Below are 18,744 nucleotides of genomic sequence, written 5' to 3' on the forward strand. Positions count from 1 at the left end.
TACATACACTTTTCCACATTCAGTTGTGTAGTTAGACTTATTTTTGTTCATACCTTACCTCTCTTACTGTACTCTAAACTCCTTGGAGGTACATACCATTGGGTTAGTCATCTTTGTAATCCCCTATAGATTATATACTTTATAAACGTTTATTGAAATTGTCATCAGATACACAGATCAGTTGTGTGTAGGACAATAATGGTGCCTTCCAACTATGGAGGAAATTACCTTGTATTTTATTGAGAAAAGATATGTCTGCCTTGAGTTGTTGGAGTACTTGCATATATGAGTGACTTTTTGAGGGTTTGTTATTATAATTTATATTACATTTAATCTCTGTATATGCTTTATCTGTCTGCTCCCTGCCCTCAGTACATTATAAACTCCTTGAGTTAAGGGACTGTATCTTAAATTTATCTACACACCTCCTTCGGTACCTATCATGCATAGTAGGTATTCAGTACATTTCCAGTAAATGAACAGAAGAATTCCTTAATCATTTAATCAGATTATCTCTCCTGAATTTATTTTCCAGGTCAGTTGTTTTTCCATTGAAGCATTTCATATTGTCTTCTATTTTTTCATTCCTTTGGTTTTGTTTTATTGTCACTTGATTTCTCATAAAATCATTAGCTTCCATTTGCTCCATTCTAATTTTTAAGGAATTATTTTCTTCAGTGAGCTTTTGGACCTTTTTTTTTTTTTTTGGCCAGTTCTGCTTTTTAAGGCATTCTCCTCCTCATTGGCTTTTTGGACCATTTGGCCTACTCTGTTTTTTAAAGTGTTATTTTCTTCAGTATTTTTTTGTGTCTCCTTTACCAAGCTATTGACTTGTTTTTCATAATTTTCTTCTATCACTCTCATTTCTCTTCCCAATTTTTCCTCTGCTTCTCTTACTTGATTTTTCAGAATCCTTTTTGAACTCTTCCATGGCCTGAGACCAATTCATATTTTTCTTGGAGGCTTTGGATGTAGGAACTTTGACTTTGTTGTCTTCTTCTGGGTGTATGTTTTGATCTTTCTTGTCACCATAGTAACTTTATATAGTCAAGAGTTTTTTCCATTGCTTGTTCCTTTTCCCAGCCTGTTACTTGACCTTTTAACTCTTTGTTAAGGTAGGACTCTACTTCCAGGGTGGAGGGCACACTGTCCCAAGCTTCAGGGGTTTTGTGCAGCTGTTTTCAGAAATACTTCTAGAGACCTGTAAAATGTAAGTTCTTCCAAGGTGGTATGGTATAAGAAGAGGCGTTTTCTACCCTCCTGACCTGTTCTCTGGTCTGGGTGTGACCACAAGCACTCTCTTCTACCGTGGAACTGTGAGGAGGGCCCCCCCTTCACTGTGGCCACAAGCTCTGCTATGCTAGTGTTCCACTTCACCCCAGGACTACCACCCACGACTGTGACCCAGATCCAAGTATGAGCAAAGCAACATAGTCCTGCCTCAATGCTAGCAAAGAGACCCCTGTAATCTCCTTCTGACCAGTTGTTCAATCCCCTTTTGGTCTGCTGGCTGAGAGCTCTGGAAGTAGCCACTGCTGCTGCCATTGCTGCTGCAGATTCAGTGGCTCCCAAGGCCTACTTCTGGTTTGCTGGGGCCCAGACTATGCTGGCGCAGCCTGCACTGCACTGTGCTCCTCTCTCTCTCACCATGATGCAACAGACCTTTCCTACCAACCTCCCAAGTTGTCTTGGGCTGGAAATTTGTTTCACTCCATCTTTTTGTGGATTCTGCTGCTCTAGAAATGTGGTTAGAGTCATTTTTAAAGGTATTTGGAAGGGTTTGGAGGAGACCTCAGGCAAGTCTTTGCCTTTATGCTTCCATCTTAGCTCCGCCTCCACGTCATTTCATTTCATTTCAAGCTACTTATTTGCAATAAGGTAATAAAGATCAAAGTGAGGTTGGAGGGGGAGGGAACTATTTATTATATTTAGAGTTTTCCTCTCTAACAAATGATTGTACATGTCTCACAGGCTGTCTTTTATTCTTTTTCTTTTTCAGAGATTTATGGAGAATAGCAGTATCACTGCTTGTTACAATGAACTGATTCAAATAGAACATGGGGAAGTTCGATCACAATTCAAATTACGGTACGTGGAAACATGGCAAAATTAAGTTCCGACTTAGCAATATTCTAAATCAGTTTGTCAGTCATCACCAGTTGAAGTCGTTGGGTTGGATGTGAATGGCTGAGCACCAAGAATAATGCAGAAAGTCAAACAGGAGCACCAGACCAGAAAGTAACTCTAATGTATTGAACCCATGTCCTCTCAGCTGGGCTTCCAGAGCCCAGATCGCCCATCCTTTATGATGTAGCCAGAGTGGGAGCCCTTGGAGAGGATGGGACAAGTTTTTAGCTCCTCTGCCTTTCTCAACACAGACTGCTATTTTAAGCACATTCTTAAAATAATGTATGAGGAAAGTATTGCTCAGTATTCAGTTGTCAGACTCTGGCTGAAGAATAAGTAGCTCCAGAGGATTACGTTTTATTTCTATTTGTGAGTTCTTGTTTTGGACATATATGATGTTAGCATACAAGGATGGATATTTATCATTCTGGCCAAAATAAAGTTGCCATGAGAGCCCTTTTATGCTGAGCAGAAAGAGTATTGAAGATGAGAAAGACTTGAATTCAAATTAGACCTCAGACACTATTTTGACCTTGGGCAAATCACTTACCCTCTGTTCAGTTTCTGATCTATAAAATGGGGTCAAAAATACTTGCTATGAGTTATTGTGGGGAAGTGAATTTGAATTGTTACAATTTGAACCAGATATTTTAAGTAGCAGGTTATAAAGCTCTTTGGAACTGAGAAAGGATGAAGCATGTTATCCAGCCTCCTAAACTAGTTAGAATTTTGGTTTCTGATACCAAAACCTCTTGGTATAGTCATTCTGAAGTAGCAAATTATATCCAATTATGATGTCCTAATCTTTACCAGACCCAACTACTCTGGACAATAATAATAATTAATGTTTATATGACACTTTAAGGTTCTAAAAGCACTTGACACATATTTGATCCTCACAAGAATTCTGTGAAGTAGGTGTTATTGTTATCCCCTTTCGTATATGAGGAAACTGAGGCTGAGAGGAATTGTGATTTGAACGTAGGTCCCTCTTGACTGTATCTCCCAGGTCTCTGTCTTCCATACCACCTGCATAATAGGCCTTCGACCATAGTTTGGCATCAAGAACTTAACCATCAGTAATATGGCATTTCATTACTAAGATGGAAGGGAGTACATATGTGCTGCTAAGTTAAAACACAAATCCATTACTCATTTTGTTGTTGGGTCATTTTTCAGTCGTGTCCAATTCTTTTGTGATCCCATTTGGAGTTTTCTTGGCAAAGATACTGTGATGTTTTGCCATTTCCTTCTCCAGCTTATTTTACAGATCAGGAAACTGAGACAAACAGGGTTAAGTGACTTACCCAGGGTCACACAGCTAGTAAGTGTCTGAGACCAGTTTTGAACTCAGAAAGATGCCTTCCTGACTCCAGACCCAGTACTCTATGTGCTGCACCACCTAGCAGCCCCACGTTACTCAGCACACATCTAAAATGACTAATAGTAAATGTTTGCTCTAATCATCATCCTGAAAAATGTGTATGCGTGTGTCTGTGTGTTGTTTTTTGTTCTCTAAGTCACACATCTGCCATAGGATAGTCTACGGAAGTACACGGTTGTTAACTTCCATTAACTCAGACTTGAGGTTGGGGCTACATCTTTGGCCTCAGGAACGCCTTTGGAATCAGCTCTGATTCTGTTAACTGAATTTATCTTGAATTTATTCTTCTTGAAAATCTTTTTATTTTGACAGAAGACAACATGGTAATAAAATGTAAAGACAGCTGCATGTGGAATGAGAAGATGTACTTTATAGTTTGGGTTCTGCCTCTTAATAACTGTGTAACCATGGACAAGTAACATTCTCTCTGGGCCTCAGTCTCCTTAACTGGAGAGAGGTTGAATCAGGTGACTTCCAAGATCCTTTCCCTCTCTGCTTCTGTGAAAGTGAACTACCTTTCAGAGTAATATGTTCCATTAAGTTTGCTGGCCATTGTTTTTTTTTTTTAATTCCTTTTATGTCTGGCCAAACTTCAAGCTTCAGGGTGTGCCCCATGAATAAGTATATGTCACCTTTCCAACTCCTTTAGTGATTTTTTACAGGCTAGGATCACGTCTTCTCAGAACCTTTGTCCTTTAAGTCTAGAAATTTAATCTTTCTGGCTCCACCTGTATTATTGCAATTGCCTTTCTTTTGAACTTTTCCCAGTTTTGTCTTACCTCATTGAGAACCTAAACTGCATGAAGGATTGCAGAAGCTAATTTGCTGTGGTTGTATTTCATTACCTGGAAGAGCCAAGCCTCCTCCCCATTCTTAGAAATTTCACTATATATTTTCTATACTGTTTAAGCAACTGATCACACAGTCATCTTTTAATACAACTCTGCCCTTAAGATCATAGGATTTAGAGCAAAGGGACCTTAAAGGTCATCTAGCCCAACCCTCTTGTTTTATAGATGAATTAACAAGGGTCCGGCCTTACTGACTTGGCCGTGCAGAGCCAGAATTTGAGTCTAGTAATACATCCTTCGATATTTGTTTTCCAACAGCCTTGTGTGTTTTTGTTTTTGTTTTTGAGGAGAAGGGGAGCTTTTTTTGTCTTACTATCCTTAGTACTTAGCATGAAGTCTTGGACACTTAATAAATGCTTGTTAATTCACTGACTTACTAGAAAGTCTAAGTCTGTTGGTTCCCCTTGTCTATAAGCTCTTTAAGCAATTTCAAAGATGGATGAAGCGTGATTTTCCTCTACACAAACCACATTGCCTTTCCTTCAAAAACTTATGCTTAATCATGCTAGTATATAAATTATTGTTTGCATTTCTTGTGACCTCTACCTTTTCTAATTCATATTTATTATACAATAATAATAGCATTTAAACCATACTTTACAGTTTTCAAACTCCTTGATCCAAAGTAGTCCATTGAGGCAGGTCATGTAAGTGTATTAGTACTGCATTTTAGATGGTTTCACAATTACTAGCAAGGAAGGAAGGAAGCATTTATTAAGCACCTACAGTGTGTCAGAGGGCAGCTAGATGGTGCAGTGGATAGAATTGTCAGGCATGGAGTCAGGAAGACTCATCTTCCTGAGTTCAAATTCTGCCTCAGACACTTAATAGCTGTGTGACCATGGACAAGTCACTTAACCTGTTGGCCTCAGTTTCCTCATCTGTCAGATGAGCTGGCAAAGGAAATGACAAACCCCTCCGGTCTCTGGTAAGACAACCCCAAATGGGGTCATGAAGAATGGAACGCAACTGAAAAAGAATGACAACCACTGAATGCGTCAAGCACTGTGGTAAGTGCTTTAAAAATTATTTCGTTTGATCCTCACAACAGCCCTGGGAAGTAGGTGCTATTATTATATTCATTTAAAACTGAGGAAACTGAGGCCAACAAAGGTTAAATGTCCCTGTCAGATACATACCTAGTATCTGAAAAAAAAAATAGGAATTCTTGTTAACTTTTGATTAATTTCTTGCCCATGAATTGCCTTATAGATACACAATATGGTTCCCTATTGTTTCAAAAGTTTGTTCATTTAATTTTAAGTGGTTATTTTTTGATGAAATATTTAATGAGCTAGGTGATAGTAATGGTCAGATAGCCTCCCATCATGTAATTCAGGGCAGTCACCTTGGTGTTGCCTCGGTATTTTTACTGTGTCAAGAAGTCCTTTCTTTCAAAGGTATTCATTCCATTGGGCAACATTGAAGTCAAGCACAGTCGTTCAAAATGACTCACCAGGGAGAAGCCTTGAGGATTACTAAGTCTGCATCAGATTATGGTTCAGGTGAAAGACAACACAGAGAGGAAGAGCAGCGTGACTGTCAAATTCCCTCCCTATTCCCTGTAGTCTATAAATACTCAAACCTTAATGAAGAGTTAAGACCTACGTAATGTGTGTGTATAGAGTTGTGTGCCTGTCATCTCCCCCATTAGACTATGATCTTGTTTTGTTTGTTGTAGCCTTTTGTTACATCCCCTGTGTTTAGCAGGGTACCTGGCACTTAATAAATGCTCTCTGATTTGACTTGACAGGAGACTGATGTTGCGTGAGGCAGGAGTCAGTTGTGAGAGTCGTAGTGACTGGACTCAGATTTTTAATGCAGGCCTTCCCCAGTGTTGTTCCTTGATGAACCGGAAGCCTTGTCCATACCCTCAGCAGCAAAGAACCTTTCTGTGAAAGGAGACTCTTACTCCTAACCGCCTGCACTAAGATTAAAACAATAGCCCAGAAGGAGTTGGTCTGTGGGGCACCTACGAGAGGGATGAAGCGCTCCCTCCATTCTGAGGGGACTGTATTATGTCTCTTGTGGAGCAGCCTGGCAGCTCTGCTTTGCTTAGTGAATTGTGACACCTTTACCACGGTGGTGCTAAATGGAAGACAAATTCAGGGTTCTGTCCAGACGTGCAAACGATGTCAAGCCCCTTCTCAAATGCATGTAGTCTGGGTACCCCTGGACCACAAGGGCACCATAAAGCATATTAGGTGACAGGCAGAGTAGTTCTTAGGACCACAGCATTAGAGCTAGGAGGGACCTTAGAAGTCATCCAGTCTGACATCATTTTACAGATGAAAAAATTGACCTTTAGAAGAGATGAAATGATTTGTCCAGCATCACACGAGAAGTAATCAGCAGAGGCTGACTTCCTCCAAGCCCAGGGGTTTTCCCACAGTATCTCATCTTTGGCTTTCTTCCTCCTTTATCCCTTTGACCCTCGATGACCTTTGAGGCTCATTGCCTTATCAGGCACACTCAGAAAATCCATGTGCACTCCAGTGACAATTTATTCCCTGCACCATTATTCCCTGCACAGGTTCAGCTTCTTATTATATAATAGGTGAACAATTATAGTCTAATTATATAGTGAATTACATAATGCTCTTCTCTACAATTCCACCCCCGGCTGCAACTAAATATGTAATATAACCATCATCCAGCATGGGTAATTTGTTCTGCAGAACAATATTCATTGTTCAAATGTGAAACTTTTTTTCATTTATACAAGTGCTTGGCCACCAAGTGATGATTTTGGGGGCCCCAGCAATTCTCAAAGATTGGCAACCAGTATTTAGCGAGTTCATGACTTGTGTCAAGGGAAGGAGTACCCACACCTGTGAATTCAGGGTTCTTTGAGAATGGAAATAGATAAATGTCTTTATGCTATTTATTGCGGTGAGACCTATCTAATGCATCTCCCTAAAAGGGCAGCGAGGACTTAACCGTATTCTGAGGTGTGTGTCATGTTCAACCCATAGCCAGACACTGCTTAATAGGTACTTAATATCCATCATCTGGGAGGTGAACCAAATTCTAGTGTTTGTTTTAAGGCCAATCAGCTTATTAATGGCTAAGCCCTTTAGCCTGCTAAGTACACCATCGCTCCCTTTTAGTAGGAATAATTTCTGACTGGCAGAACCTTCGGCTATGTGAAGTAAAATGTCTCTCCTTATTAATAGGTATTTGTAGGGCCCTTTTTATTTATTTAGTTATTTTTTTCCAGCCTCCTTCCCCGCCTTTTCATTGGCTGCTGTTTGTGTTAGCTCTCTATGATAATAACGGTGTGATAGGAAGAGAAACACGGTCTTTCATTTTAAAGGCTTTGAAAGACTTGCCCAGTATACTGGGACAAACTAAGGACCCATGGTGTCTTGGGGGAAACACAGTTACAAGGGGCATTATTCACAATGCAAAGTGAAATGGTGGGCAGAGTCTTATCATGTCCTATCAGGAAATCAGGGAGCTGGTGCTCACAATGGCAAAAATTCTCACCGTTCCTTGACTTCTTCCTGCTCCCAGGGGCTGGTTAGCATGATAAAAGCTGTCCCCAGTAGGTCCAACGCCCTAGGCACTGCTATCTTCACTGAATCTAGATCTAGGCCTGCTTTTTGACAAACATATGAAAAATTCAGTTTGACAGAGATTCACTAAATGCCTATTACGCACAAAATTCTTTGCACAGAAAGTTACTAAAGTGAAAAATAGCACAGACCCTATCTTCTCAGTGCTTAGAGTCTGTCAGCAAGTCAATTAACAAGTATTTAATTAAGCCTCTACTTTGGGGCAAATAGTGTAGTAGGAGCTGTGGATATAAGAACAAAGAATGCAGCAATCCCTAGTCATAGGGAGCTAATATTCTAAAGGGGCATATAATAAGAACACAAATTAATATATACAGCATAAATATAAAATGAATAGATACAAATACATAGAAAGTCATGCATAGAAGTGCAAGCCAATTCATGGGGGAGAATGGACACAAGCATTTGGGGAGATCAGGAAAAGCTTCAATGGTGCTTGAGCTGGGTGTTAAAGGAAGAGAGGATACTATAAGGCAGAAGTAAAGAGGGAGAGTATTCCTTGCAGGGGGCGCTCATGAAAAGGCATTGAATGTCCAGATTTCTTAAGACTCTGGCCAACATGGCAAATCTTTGGCTGAAAAAAAAAAGGCATTGAGACTTGATAATAGAGCAAGAGTGTGCTGATAACATGTTTAACAACCAGCTCTCTGAAAATACATGACACCTTTTAAAGTTTAAACTGCATTGTTGCTATATTATCCATCACTTAAGTACAGACAGTCAACGAAACAACATATCAAGCCCTGACTTAAGAGCACTTGCAGATTTCTGAGGTGTACATGTTCCGACTAAAAAAGTTCACAATTGGCTCTTGCAAGCCAGTACAATCTGGCACCAGCACACTCCTAATATGGAGTGTCTGGTTTGAGAAGCAGAGAGAAAACCAAGTTGTCTGGATATGGAGTGCAGAATAGGGAGAGATGTCCAATGAGGCTAAGAAGATAGATCGAGGCCAGGTTGGGTAGGACTTTGAAAGTAAAAAAGAGAAGTTAGGGGCAGTGGATAGAGCACCAGCCCTGGACTTAGGAGGACCTGAGTTCAAATCTGGCCTCAGACACATAACACTAGCTGTGTGACCCTGGGCAAGTCACTTAACCCCATTACCTAGCCAAAGGGGAAAAAAAATTACTTTGACAGCAATGTGTATGTTAAACTGTTTTCGTGAGAGACTCAAGCCAGGGAGACCAATTATGAGGCTGTATCAGTGATCTCAATGAGTGGTCACGAGGGCCCAAGCTAAGGTGGTGGTTTTATAAGCAGAGAGATGTGAGAGTTGTTGTGAAGGAAGGAGTGGAAGGATTGGGCAACTGATTGGATATGTGGTTTCAGGGAGAGTGAGAGGTCACAGTACTGAGGTTACAAACCTGGAAGGAGGGGGGAGAGTCTTTGAGAGAAACAGGGAATCTTAGGAGGAGAGGAAGGTTTGGAGAGGACGATAGTGAGCTCCATTTGGCATATGGTGACTTTGAGGTGTCTGTTAGAATGGAAACGAATCACAGACCTTAGAGCTAGAAGGAGCGGTTTGCTCCAATCCTCTTATTTTGCCAGCAAGGAAACTTGCCAGTGTCGTTGAGGCATTTAGTTGTCACCTGCCTCCCGGTCCAGAGGTCCTTCTGCTGAGCCTTTCCTGATGTGTTCTCCAGTAAAATTACCTGTAAGGGTTATCTATGTTTCTAGACATTCCAAATGTTATAGTACTTGTTGCATCATCCTCTTGTTTCTGTTGGCAATTCCTCAGCTTCTTTTCTTGGAGACCACAAAAAAGGGGTGAATGCAATTAAGCAGAATGCTAGAGTTCCCAAGAACAGAAAGTTAATACAGCAAAAACACCTCGGCATGGATAATATTAAAAATTAATGCGAGCAGTTAAGTTTCCAAACAGGGAATGTGACTCATGTTGATTATCTCATTTTTCTGCAGGTTTTTAAAAAATATATATCATGTAAAAAAAGGGTCTAAAGTCTATCTAAACATTGAAGTCCCATAGTATTAATCTCTAAGAATAATTAATTTGTAAGAATTATTGATACCCTCTTACCTAGATTGCTCATAAAAATATACCCTATCCTATTGGGTATTTTTTTAATGTTCCATTGGCAGTTACCAAAGATAATGGTTTAATAGATATAGGAGGCCACGTTTAAGAATTTTTTTTAAAGAAGGATACAACTAGAAAGGGTAGCAATGATAGTATTTTAAATACCCATTTACATTCTTAACTAGAAAAACACACATACACACACACACACACACACACACACACTGTGTGTCTGTCTCTCTCAGATTGGTCAAGGGATTCATCCATAACTCAATAACATATATAGGGTAAGGCCTAATTTAGCAAGTACCGATATTTAAAAATTATCCCAGGCAAAGTATAATTCTTGCATCCTTGTCTTCAGATGTTTTTTTTTGAATGCAGGTGCAAGACATAAAGGGCAAGGACAGGTCCTTCCTGTTTATCTGACTGAGGTACCTCTTATGGAAGAATACAAAAGAAATGTTTTACGTAAAGATGGTTCTTCTTTACCTCATACCTGGAGGCATTTTAGTAGTTGCATATCTTATTTTTAAATGTTCTTCTTCGTTCTCCCCACAACCCCACTCCTTTCAGTGTTCATTTGTGCATGAAGTATGGCAGGAGGGTTGCTTGGCTTTAATTTTCAGATCATATGGACAAAAGTAGTTGGAAAAAATAGCTTTCACTCACTAAAAGCTAGAATCTACAGACATTTTATGAGGCAGTCTAGTATATAGGGCCAAATGTGGACTTAGTGTGAAAAAGAGCTAAGCTCAAGTCATGTGTCTGAAACATACTGCCTGTGAGCCTGTGGTTAAGTTATTTAATTGAACCTTAGTTTCTTCATCTGTAAAATGATGGTAATGTCTGTAGCATCTACCTCACAGGGGTAGTGAGAAACTCAAATGGCACTTTGCAAACTTGAAATATAAATGTCTACTATTCTCTCAAATATGACTTGAATTAATAAAAAGGCATTTATTAATCACTTGCTGTATGCCGTGCACTGTGCCAAGTGCTAGGGATGCAAATACAAAAGTAAAACAATCCCATATTACAACCAGTACATATCTCATTGGTTTCCACTTTTATTCAGATAATTTCATAAATCCTTCATCATAGGGATCTATCCTGTTGTCTGTTGAGGGCCTTTCTCCTGACCTGTTGATATCACATTGAATACCAATGGAGCAAACAGGCTGCCTCTCTACTTCTTTTGTCCTCGCTACGTGGTCTTCTATTTTAATTGTACATCTCCTTGATAATATTGTTTTCACTGCTTTTGATACACATTTCTTCATTGGCAATGTGCTGCATCCTATTCATACCCACTACGCATCTCACCATTGCTGATTGGATGACCTTCTTCTTTATTTCTTGGGAGACTTTGTTACTCCATTATTTGTAGTTGTATAGCATCATTGGAAGTATACTGGTTTTTTTTAAAAATGGGCCATATTTCCAGAAAAAGCTTCAGGGCAAACGTACTATGCAGTTTCTCAAATGCAATCCAGTATACTGTCTTCCTTCTCAATTCTAAGCCCAGTTCACTGTCAAGCTTCAGTGTCTTTGAAAGATTTAGAAAAGCTCTATGGATCGTCTGTCCCACTTTATATCATAGTCTGGACAATAGTCATTTTTCATCCACTTGTTCTTTTTCTTCATGATTTGTTGGACTGAGTGATTATAGATCCCATTTGGGAGGCTCTGCAAAGTTCTGGGACTTGGTGAAATCAGGACAATGTCAACTGCAAAAAGGGACATCTAGAGGACCTTACCATATATAGGAGGCCCTCCTCTGTTGGCATTCTTTACTAGACATCCATCATAACAGTGGCAGACATCATTGGAGAGCATGTCATCTGTCTTATTCTTCACTTGATATTAATGATTAGAGGGTTGTTGGATTAAGTTATAGCTATTGTTGCATCTTTTAAGTAATTATGTATAACTTTAACATATGCATGAAAGACCACTTCTTAGAACAGGTTATGTTTTTCTGTACTGAATCAAATGATTTTTCATAGCCAACAAACAATAAGCACAGTGGGATCTCATATTCTCCACACCATTCAGTCATTTGTGTGGCTGTATAAATACTGTTAGCTGTAGAATATCCTTTGTGAAAACCTGCCTATTCTCTTCCCATACCTTCATAAAGAATACCTTTGATTCATGTTTAAATTATTCCCATAAAATAGTTATTGATATTTTCTTGGTCACCTTTTTTCAGTAATAACAATGTCTCTGATTTTTTCCAAGCATTTGATACTCTTTCCTTTCAGATATTTCAAGGACTTATCCCTGAATACCCTCAAAATTGTATTGCCTTTAGCATAGCTCTGTGCTTTATATATATTTGATGTAATCCAGCTGCTCTTTCTGTCCTTGTTTTCTTTATTTTCATAGCTACTTACTCATCTAGTGCCTCAAAACTATAATAATAGTAGTGCTTGACAGTGATGGCTTTATAGTGATTGATGAAGAAAATAATTTGTTATCAAAATCTTAGCAGACCTCTTTCTTTTCTTTGCTGTCCTTCTAAACTTATCTTTAAATATTCTTGGAATGATCTGTCTTAATTGGATCTGTTCACCATGTTCTGTATAGGATGCTTTTCCCTCTGCCACTTATCATTGTTTTGTGAATCATTTTTTGAATGAACTTATATTTACATTTAATTAAAATTCAATTTAATTAAATAATTTAAATACATTAATTTATTAATTAAATTTAATTGAAATAAATTTAATTTTAATAAATTTAATATAAATATGAATGTATTTATATTATATATAGCATTGCCTATGGCTTCCATAACACTCCACTTGGCAAGTAGGTTGTGTTTGCTTTGTGAAACAGTTTCTAGGCTCTTTTGGAATCTTCATTGTGACAACTGATTTACATTGGTTAAACTTCGTTAGGAGACAATGATAGCTTCTGTTGGTGTCTGTTCTTTTACCTATGTCCTATTTTTTGGTGTCATCAGCTTGTTTAAATGGGTCAAGTTGGAACCATATATTCTCATTTTTATTTTTTCTTCTAATTTGGTATTGATTTTGACATTTACCCTAACAAGTTGATGGTCAGACTGTGTACATAGACAGCTGGTTTGGAAACAATTCCTATATTAGTAAAAAGTCATTTCCTGTGAAAATATAGCAAATTTAATTTTTGTGTTGTTATTCTATGTTTATTATGTCTAGTGCCTTCCAATTTAATTAGTTGTTAGGTAAATATTTATAAATGTACCAAAAGCTGCAATTCTTAGCAACCTTTCTTCCCTTTACCACCACTCTGCCATGGTTACTGAAAGTAGAAGGGAATCATAAAGGTTGGAGGACAGTTTTGTATTTTGTTGTTTCACGGGTTGTTCTGGCCAAATAAGTCATCTAGTGGTCAGTCTATTGGTGATGAGTTTCTCCATACTTAATGAGGCTGGTCCTCAATATGGGACCATATTGAGCTTTGCAAGTTTGCTAGGACCATCCAGACTTTGCATTTTGCTGGTGTATTCTTTGAGGACCCACAGCCATCTCCATGCCATGATAAGGTATCTCAGTGGGACTTTTATGGACTTTTGTTATGGGAAGAAATAGGTCATAGAGCAAAGAGAAGGCATAATATACTCATTAAAGTCAATTACAAAGCTTAAAACCAAACAAAGGGTGGATTTCTGTGTTTACTAATAGGTAACATGATAAAATTGATTTTATGAGGAATCATCACATAGTATTGTTTAAAGTACCTTTAGCGTTTATTATTTAAGCAACCAGTGCAAATAAAGACTCTAATAGCTGTTCTATTGAGCAAGAATGGATGCTAGTTAAAAATTACTCCCTTCCCCCCAAGAAATATATGTCATGGTTTCAGTTACAAGGAACAGATAAAAAAGTTACACAGAAAATTTTCTTCCTCGGGGCTTCTTCTGACATGAGTTCCTTAAGTTAAGGGATCAAAGTGGTATCATTTTGTTCTAAAATTAGTGTGAGCTTGGGAATATAAGAAAAGGAACAAAAATGTTTCTCTGTCTATTGCTGAAAGCCAAGGAAACTTGCTGTTTAAATTAAGGGACTACTTCTGTTCTTTGTGTTGACCAGGATTTGCCTTCTCCCTGATTAAAGATATGACAGGAATATAAGAATTTCTGTTGAAGGAGGGCCTAGAGTCCTTAGAAAACCAGTCATCCCTGTTTCTAATTAACTGTCTTAGTAATGAAGTTGTATTTGGTGTGTAGCTCTTATATTATCCAGAAAGATATTTCACATTCATCTTGAATTTGTCATTTGTTAAAATATGTGCAGGAACATATAAGGTGTATTCATTCCTTAGTTGTAATGTTTGTATTACACACACACATTTATATACATATATATGTAATATATACACATACATATGTATATATAAAATATATATATTTTAAAAGTAATTTTTTCTTCAAAGCAAATATTTTTTCCATGTTACATGGTTTGAAGGGAAACATTTTATGCATCCTGTGAATTGATTAACTTAGTAAAGCAGCGGGTAAAACAAACCATCTTGAGAAAGATGCTTTGGTTTTACAATAAAACTAATGGAACATTTGCGCTTTTCAGGGCATGTAACTCAATTTTTACGGCACTTGACCACTGTCATGAAGCCATAGAAATAACCAGCGATGATCATGTCATTCAGGTATGAAAAAGAGTATTTGTTTTTAAAAACATAGATGGGAAATGTTTCTGTACTTTGCCATGATATCTGATATGAATCCTTGACCTAAGTAAAAAGTAAAAAACAAACAAACAAAAAAAAAAAACAACACTAAGCATGCATAATTTTCTTTCTTGAAGTAGGGTCAGGTCCAAGCTTTAGTTAACCATTAAATTTTCATCACAACCAGGTCCTGATTAGTGTGAATATAATGAATCCCTTGGAGCAGTCACATATATTCAACTTCATACTATTGAAAATTATAATTATGTAAAATATGGTAAGTTGTTCCAGCCCAATGGAAAGATATAATGCTAATTTAAATAATGTACCCATTTCACAGGATTCATTACTTACACTAATCAGGACTTAATTGTAATTCCAGGTCCATTAATTGGGAATCTGTAATCCTTAGGAAATAGACAGTATTGAAATTTTTCTTTGCACTAGCTCCCATGCTTAGGGGTTAGCAGCATATAAATAATGTTTTTAGAGGAACCCATTTACTCACCAACATTTGGCATGCTGGTATTAAACCACTGTTTATAGTCACCGAAGCAAATTTCTTACATGTTTGAATTACATAGTTTTTTTTTCCAGTTTGTTTGGACCACTGATTTTATTGATAATAGGGAAATCCTGGAGAGGAAATTTGCTTTACCACTTCAAATAGGCAACATCTCTATACCTCACAGTCTCGGAGAGTTGTCTGCAGCATTGAGAGAGGTTAAGCTATTTGCCCATAGTCGCAAAGCTAGTAAATATTTGAAGGAAGATTTGAACCCAGAACTTCCTGATATAATAGGCTGGTTGTCTATCTACTATGCCTCTAGGTTACAATCATTAAATATCTATAGTCGAAAATTGCCCTGCTTTTAAAGTTATCTTCAGTTTATATTTTTTAACTAATTGAAATAACTAGATGACAAAATGGATAGAGCACTAGACCTGGAGCCAGGAAGGACTGAGTTCAAATCTAACCTCAGACACTTACTAGTGACCCTGGGCGAGTCACTTAACCTTTATCTTTCTCAGTTTCTTCAACTGTAAAGTGAGGATAATGACAGCATCTGCCTCCCAGGGTTGTGAGGATCAAATGAGATGACATTTGTAAAGTGCTTAACACAGTGCTTGGTACATAACAAACACTTAATAAATGCTCATTTCCTGCCTTCCTAATTAAAACTGTCTTTTGCCCCAGTGTCTTTTAAGTTGGTGAGATTTTACTGTCTGTGAGCAGTCCAGGCTGCCAGCAGTAGGAGATGAGCTCACATCACTGAAAACACAATTTTCATTCTAAGCTCAGTGACGATGATAGACAAGATTGAGCAACTATCTGTCAGGCAGGCGATTTTTGTCACATCATCTTTTGCGTGCCACCAAGATCACCAACAGATGGCAATTTTTAGAGCATTGGCCTCAAATTCCACACTCCTAAGCAAAGGTTTGGAAAGGGACCTCCTTGATTCCACTGTTCTCAGAAATGTCTTCCTCCTGCTCCTGGATTGTCCTCTTTTCTCATTCTTCCTCTCCACATCTTTTTGAAATCTCTAGGAATTAAGGGGCCCCTTAGGTAGTACTTATACCCTAGGCATAAAATGAGAATGAATGAGAAACTTATGCAAAAAAAATAAATAAATAAGGTCCACACTTTACCAGTGGCAACTGAGTAAAAGATGGGGGAGGAAAAGACACTGTTTGGTAAAGATGCAAAGCTTTTTAATTACTTAAGCCACAATCTGTTGGATGATTTATTTGATTTTAACTGTAGTTTTGATATTTCTTTTCTGAGTGCTTATCCATCAGAGACTATGGAGAGTGACAAAGGATGTATACCAAGCTGAGGGGTCTTGACTCTTTCCTAATGAGATAACTTTTGATTTTCCCCCAAATCTTGTGATCCCTGGCAAAAGGTCTGTGCGGATATGGGGAAGGGAAGATTGATAGAGTTAATTCCTAACTTGGAAAGGAGGTATTGTAACGGCAATTGGCCCAAGCTCTCCTTTGCTCTCAAAGTTTTTGTAAGCTGCTTACTGAAGGAGATGTGTTAATATGGCAGCCACCTTGAAAATCAGTTTTTTGATCAATTGATAGATTGTGATTGACCTGCTGATGGCTTGTACTCACTGTACTTCTTAACAACATGGCAGTTCATAACATAGCTAACTCTAAACACAGCTTAACAGAAAAGAGAGCACATTGATTCCTCTTTATTCCCTAACCTCACCTGGAATTACCTGTCTCTATCAGTATGTCAACCCCGCCTTCGAAAGGATGATGGGCTATCACAAGGGAGAGCTCATAGGTAAAGAACTCACTGAACTGCCCAAAAGCGACCAAAACCGTGCAGATCTGCTGGATACCATCAACACGTGCATCAAGAAGGGAAAGGTTAGTGAATGTTCTTTCCCCTCCTTCTGGGAGATTTCTAGGAGTCTCCATTTTGTGATTTTTTTTGATAGTTATGAATATTATAATGAGTTAAAACGCCTAGTTTCTATGTGCAAAATATGTCTTTGAGGTGTTTTTGGACCTCATATATCATAGGCTGGGTTACTTCATGCCTGATAATCTCCATAGCATTAGTAGTTAATCTATTTTTAAAGAAAACAATTCTTATACACATGCACATATCTTCACTGTTCCTGATTAATTGATTTGGCTATCAGACGATCAGTGAGCATTTATTAAGTGCTCGCCACATGCCAAGCACTGTAGGCACTAGAGATACAAGTACAAAGAAAAAAATGGCCCCTGCTCAACTTAAATTCTAATAAGGAAGGCAACAAGAACATATATAAGTATATGTAGTGTAAATACAAAGAGAATAAATATAAAAATGAGGTGTTTGGGGGAGAAGGGGAAGAAACTACCAGTTTAAGAGATCAGGAAAGACTTGAGCCCTTAAAGGAAGAGAGGGATTCTTTGAAGCAGAGATAAGAGAGGGGAAAGTGAGGAGGGAGGTTCTGGGATAAAGAATTCCATGTAGTGACTTGCTGTATATTCCCTTTAGCCAGAGAAGTCTGTGTTCTCCTTATCTCTTTATCTGGGTGACTATAAATATGTGTGTGTGTGTGTGTGTGTGTGTGTGTGTATATGAATACACATATATACACACACATATTTAGTAACACCAATAACAATTCACATTGTACCCCTCCACTCATTTGATTTGCCCTGATGGACATACCTTACTTCTCAATGCATTTACCTATCCATTTGTTTCAACCAGCTTTGGTCTAAACAAAGATGACACTACATTTGCAGTTATAGGCTTATAGGTTGGAAGGGACTTTGGAAGTTATCCAGTTCAAATTTCTCATTTTATAATTGAGGAAATTGAGTCCCAAAGAAATTAAGTGACTTTTCCAGGGTCATACAGGGAGTAAATTGCAAAACCAGAATTCAGATTGAGTTTTAACTGAGTCTGGTACAGTGTTCTTTCCACTGCACCACACTGCCTGATCTGTAAATAGATTTGCCCTATAGCAAACAGTTTGATGACCTGGTTGCCAGAACTACTTGTTCCTGAATCATAGAATTTTGAGAGTTCAGAGTGTCCACCTAGTAAACCCAAATGTCAGTCATTGACACTATAACTTCCCTGGAAAGTGGTCAGTTCCTTGAGTTTATAGAGTCCTTCCCCATGCTGCACTTCCCCGCTCCCCCCCCCCGCAAGGTTCATCACAGTTTCTTAACTGTTATTTATCTTCCCAGCCATGATGTGAAATAGACAGGTGTTCAGCTTATATGAAGATCAGGCAAAAAAGAAGCCAAAGTAAGTTGGTGATCCATCAGACAGGATTCAACCAGTTGGACCCTGAATGGAAAAAGTGGAAGGCAAAAGTGAAAAGAACCTATCAGTTGCTAAACACAGCCCAGGGACTTGTGAAAAACACATTAAAATGTGTATAGAACTGTCATACCATTCCTGCTATAGTCCCCAAGCAAGCCATGAACCAGTTAGCTACAGTGAGACAGGAGCATGAGGAAAGAGCAGCCAGAAATCGCTCCTTTTGTCCCACTTGTTCCTACATTTGGGGTAGCTAGATAGCACAATGGATAGAGTGTGAGGCCTGGAATCAGGAAGAC

General features: G+C 38.4%; 1 protein-coding gene across 2 annotated transcripts in view; it reads left to right on the forward strand.

Annotated features, from left to right (window-relative positions):
* The window catches only part of PDE8B (phosphodiesterase 8B), a 344,612-nt gene that overhangs the window by 232,010 nt on the left and 93,858 nt on the right, over positions 1-18,744 (forward strand). For both annotated transcript variants that reach the window (XM_078153161.1, XM_020998444.2), the window contains exons 6-8: positions 2,000-2,088; positions 14,556-14,634; positions 16,903-17,043. In XM_078153161.1, the coding sequence (XP_078009287.1) occupies positions 2,000-2,088; positions 14,556-14,634; positions 16,903-17,043 (309 nt within the window). The remainder of the gene's footprint in view (positions 1-1,999; positions 2,089-14,555; positions 14,635-16,902; positions 17,044-18,744) is intronic.

Source organism: Phascolarctos cinereus, unplaced genomic scaffold, assembly GCF_003287225.1.
Source record: "Phascolarctos cinereus isolate Bilbo 61053 unplaced genomic scaffold, phaCin_HiC Scaffold_4;HRSCAF=312, whole genome shotgun sequence".
Lineage (NCBI taxonomy): Eukaryota > Metazoa > Chordata > Mammalia > Diprotodontia > Phascolarctidae > Phascolarctos > Phascolarctos cinereus.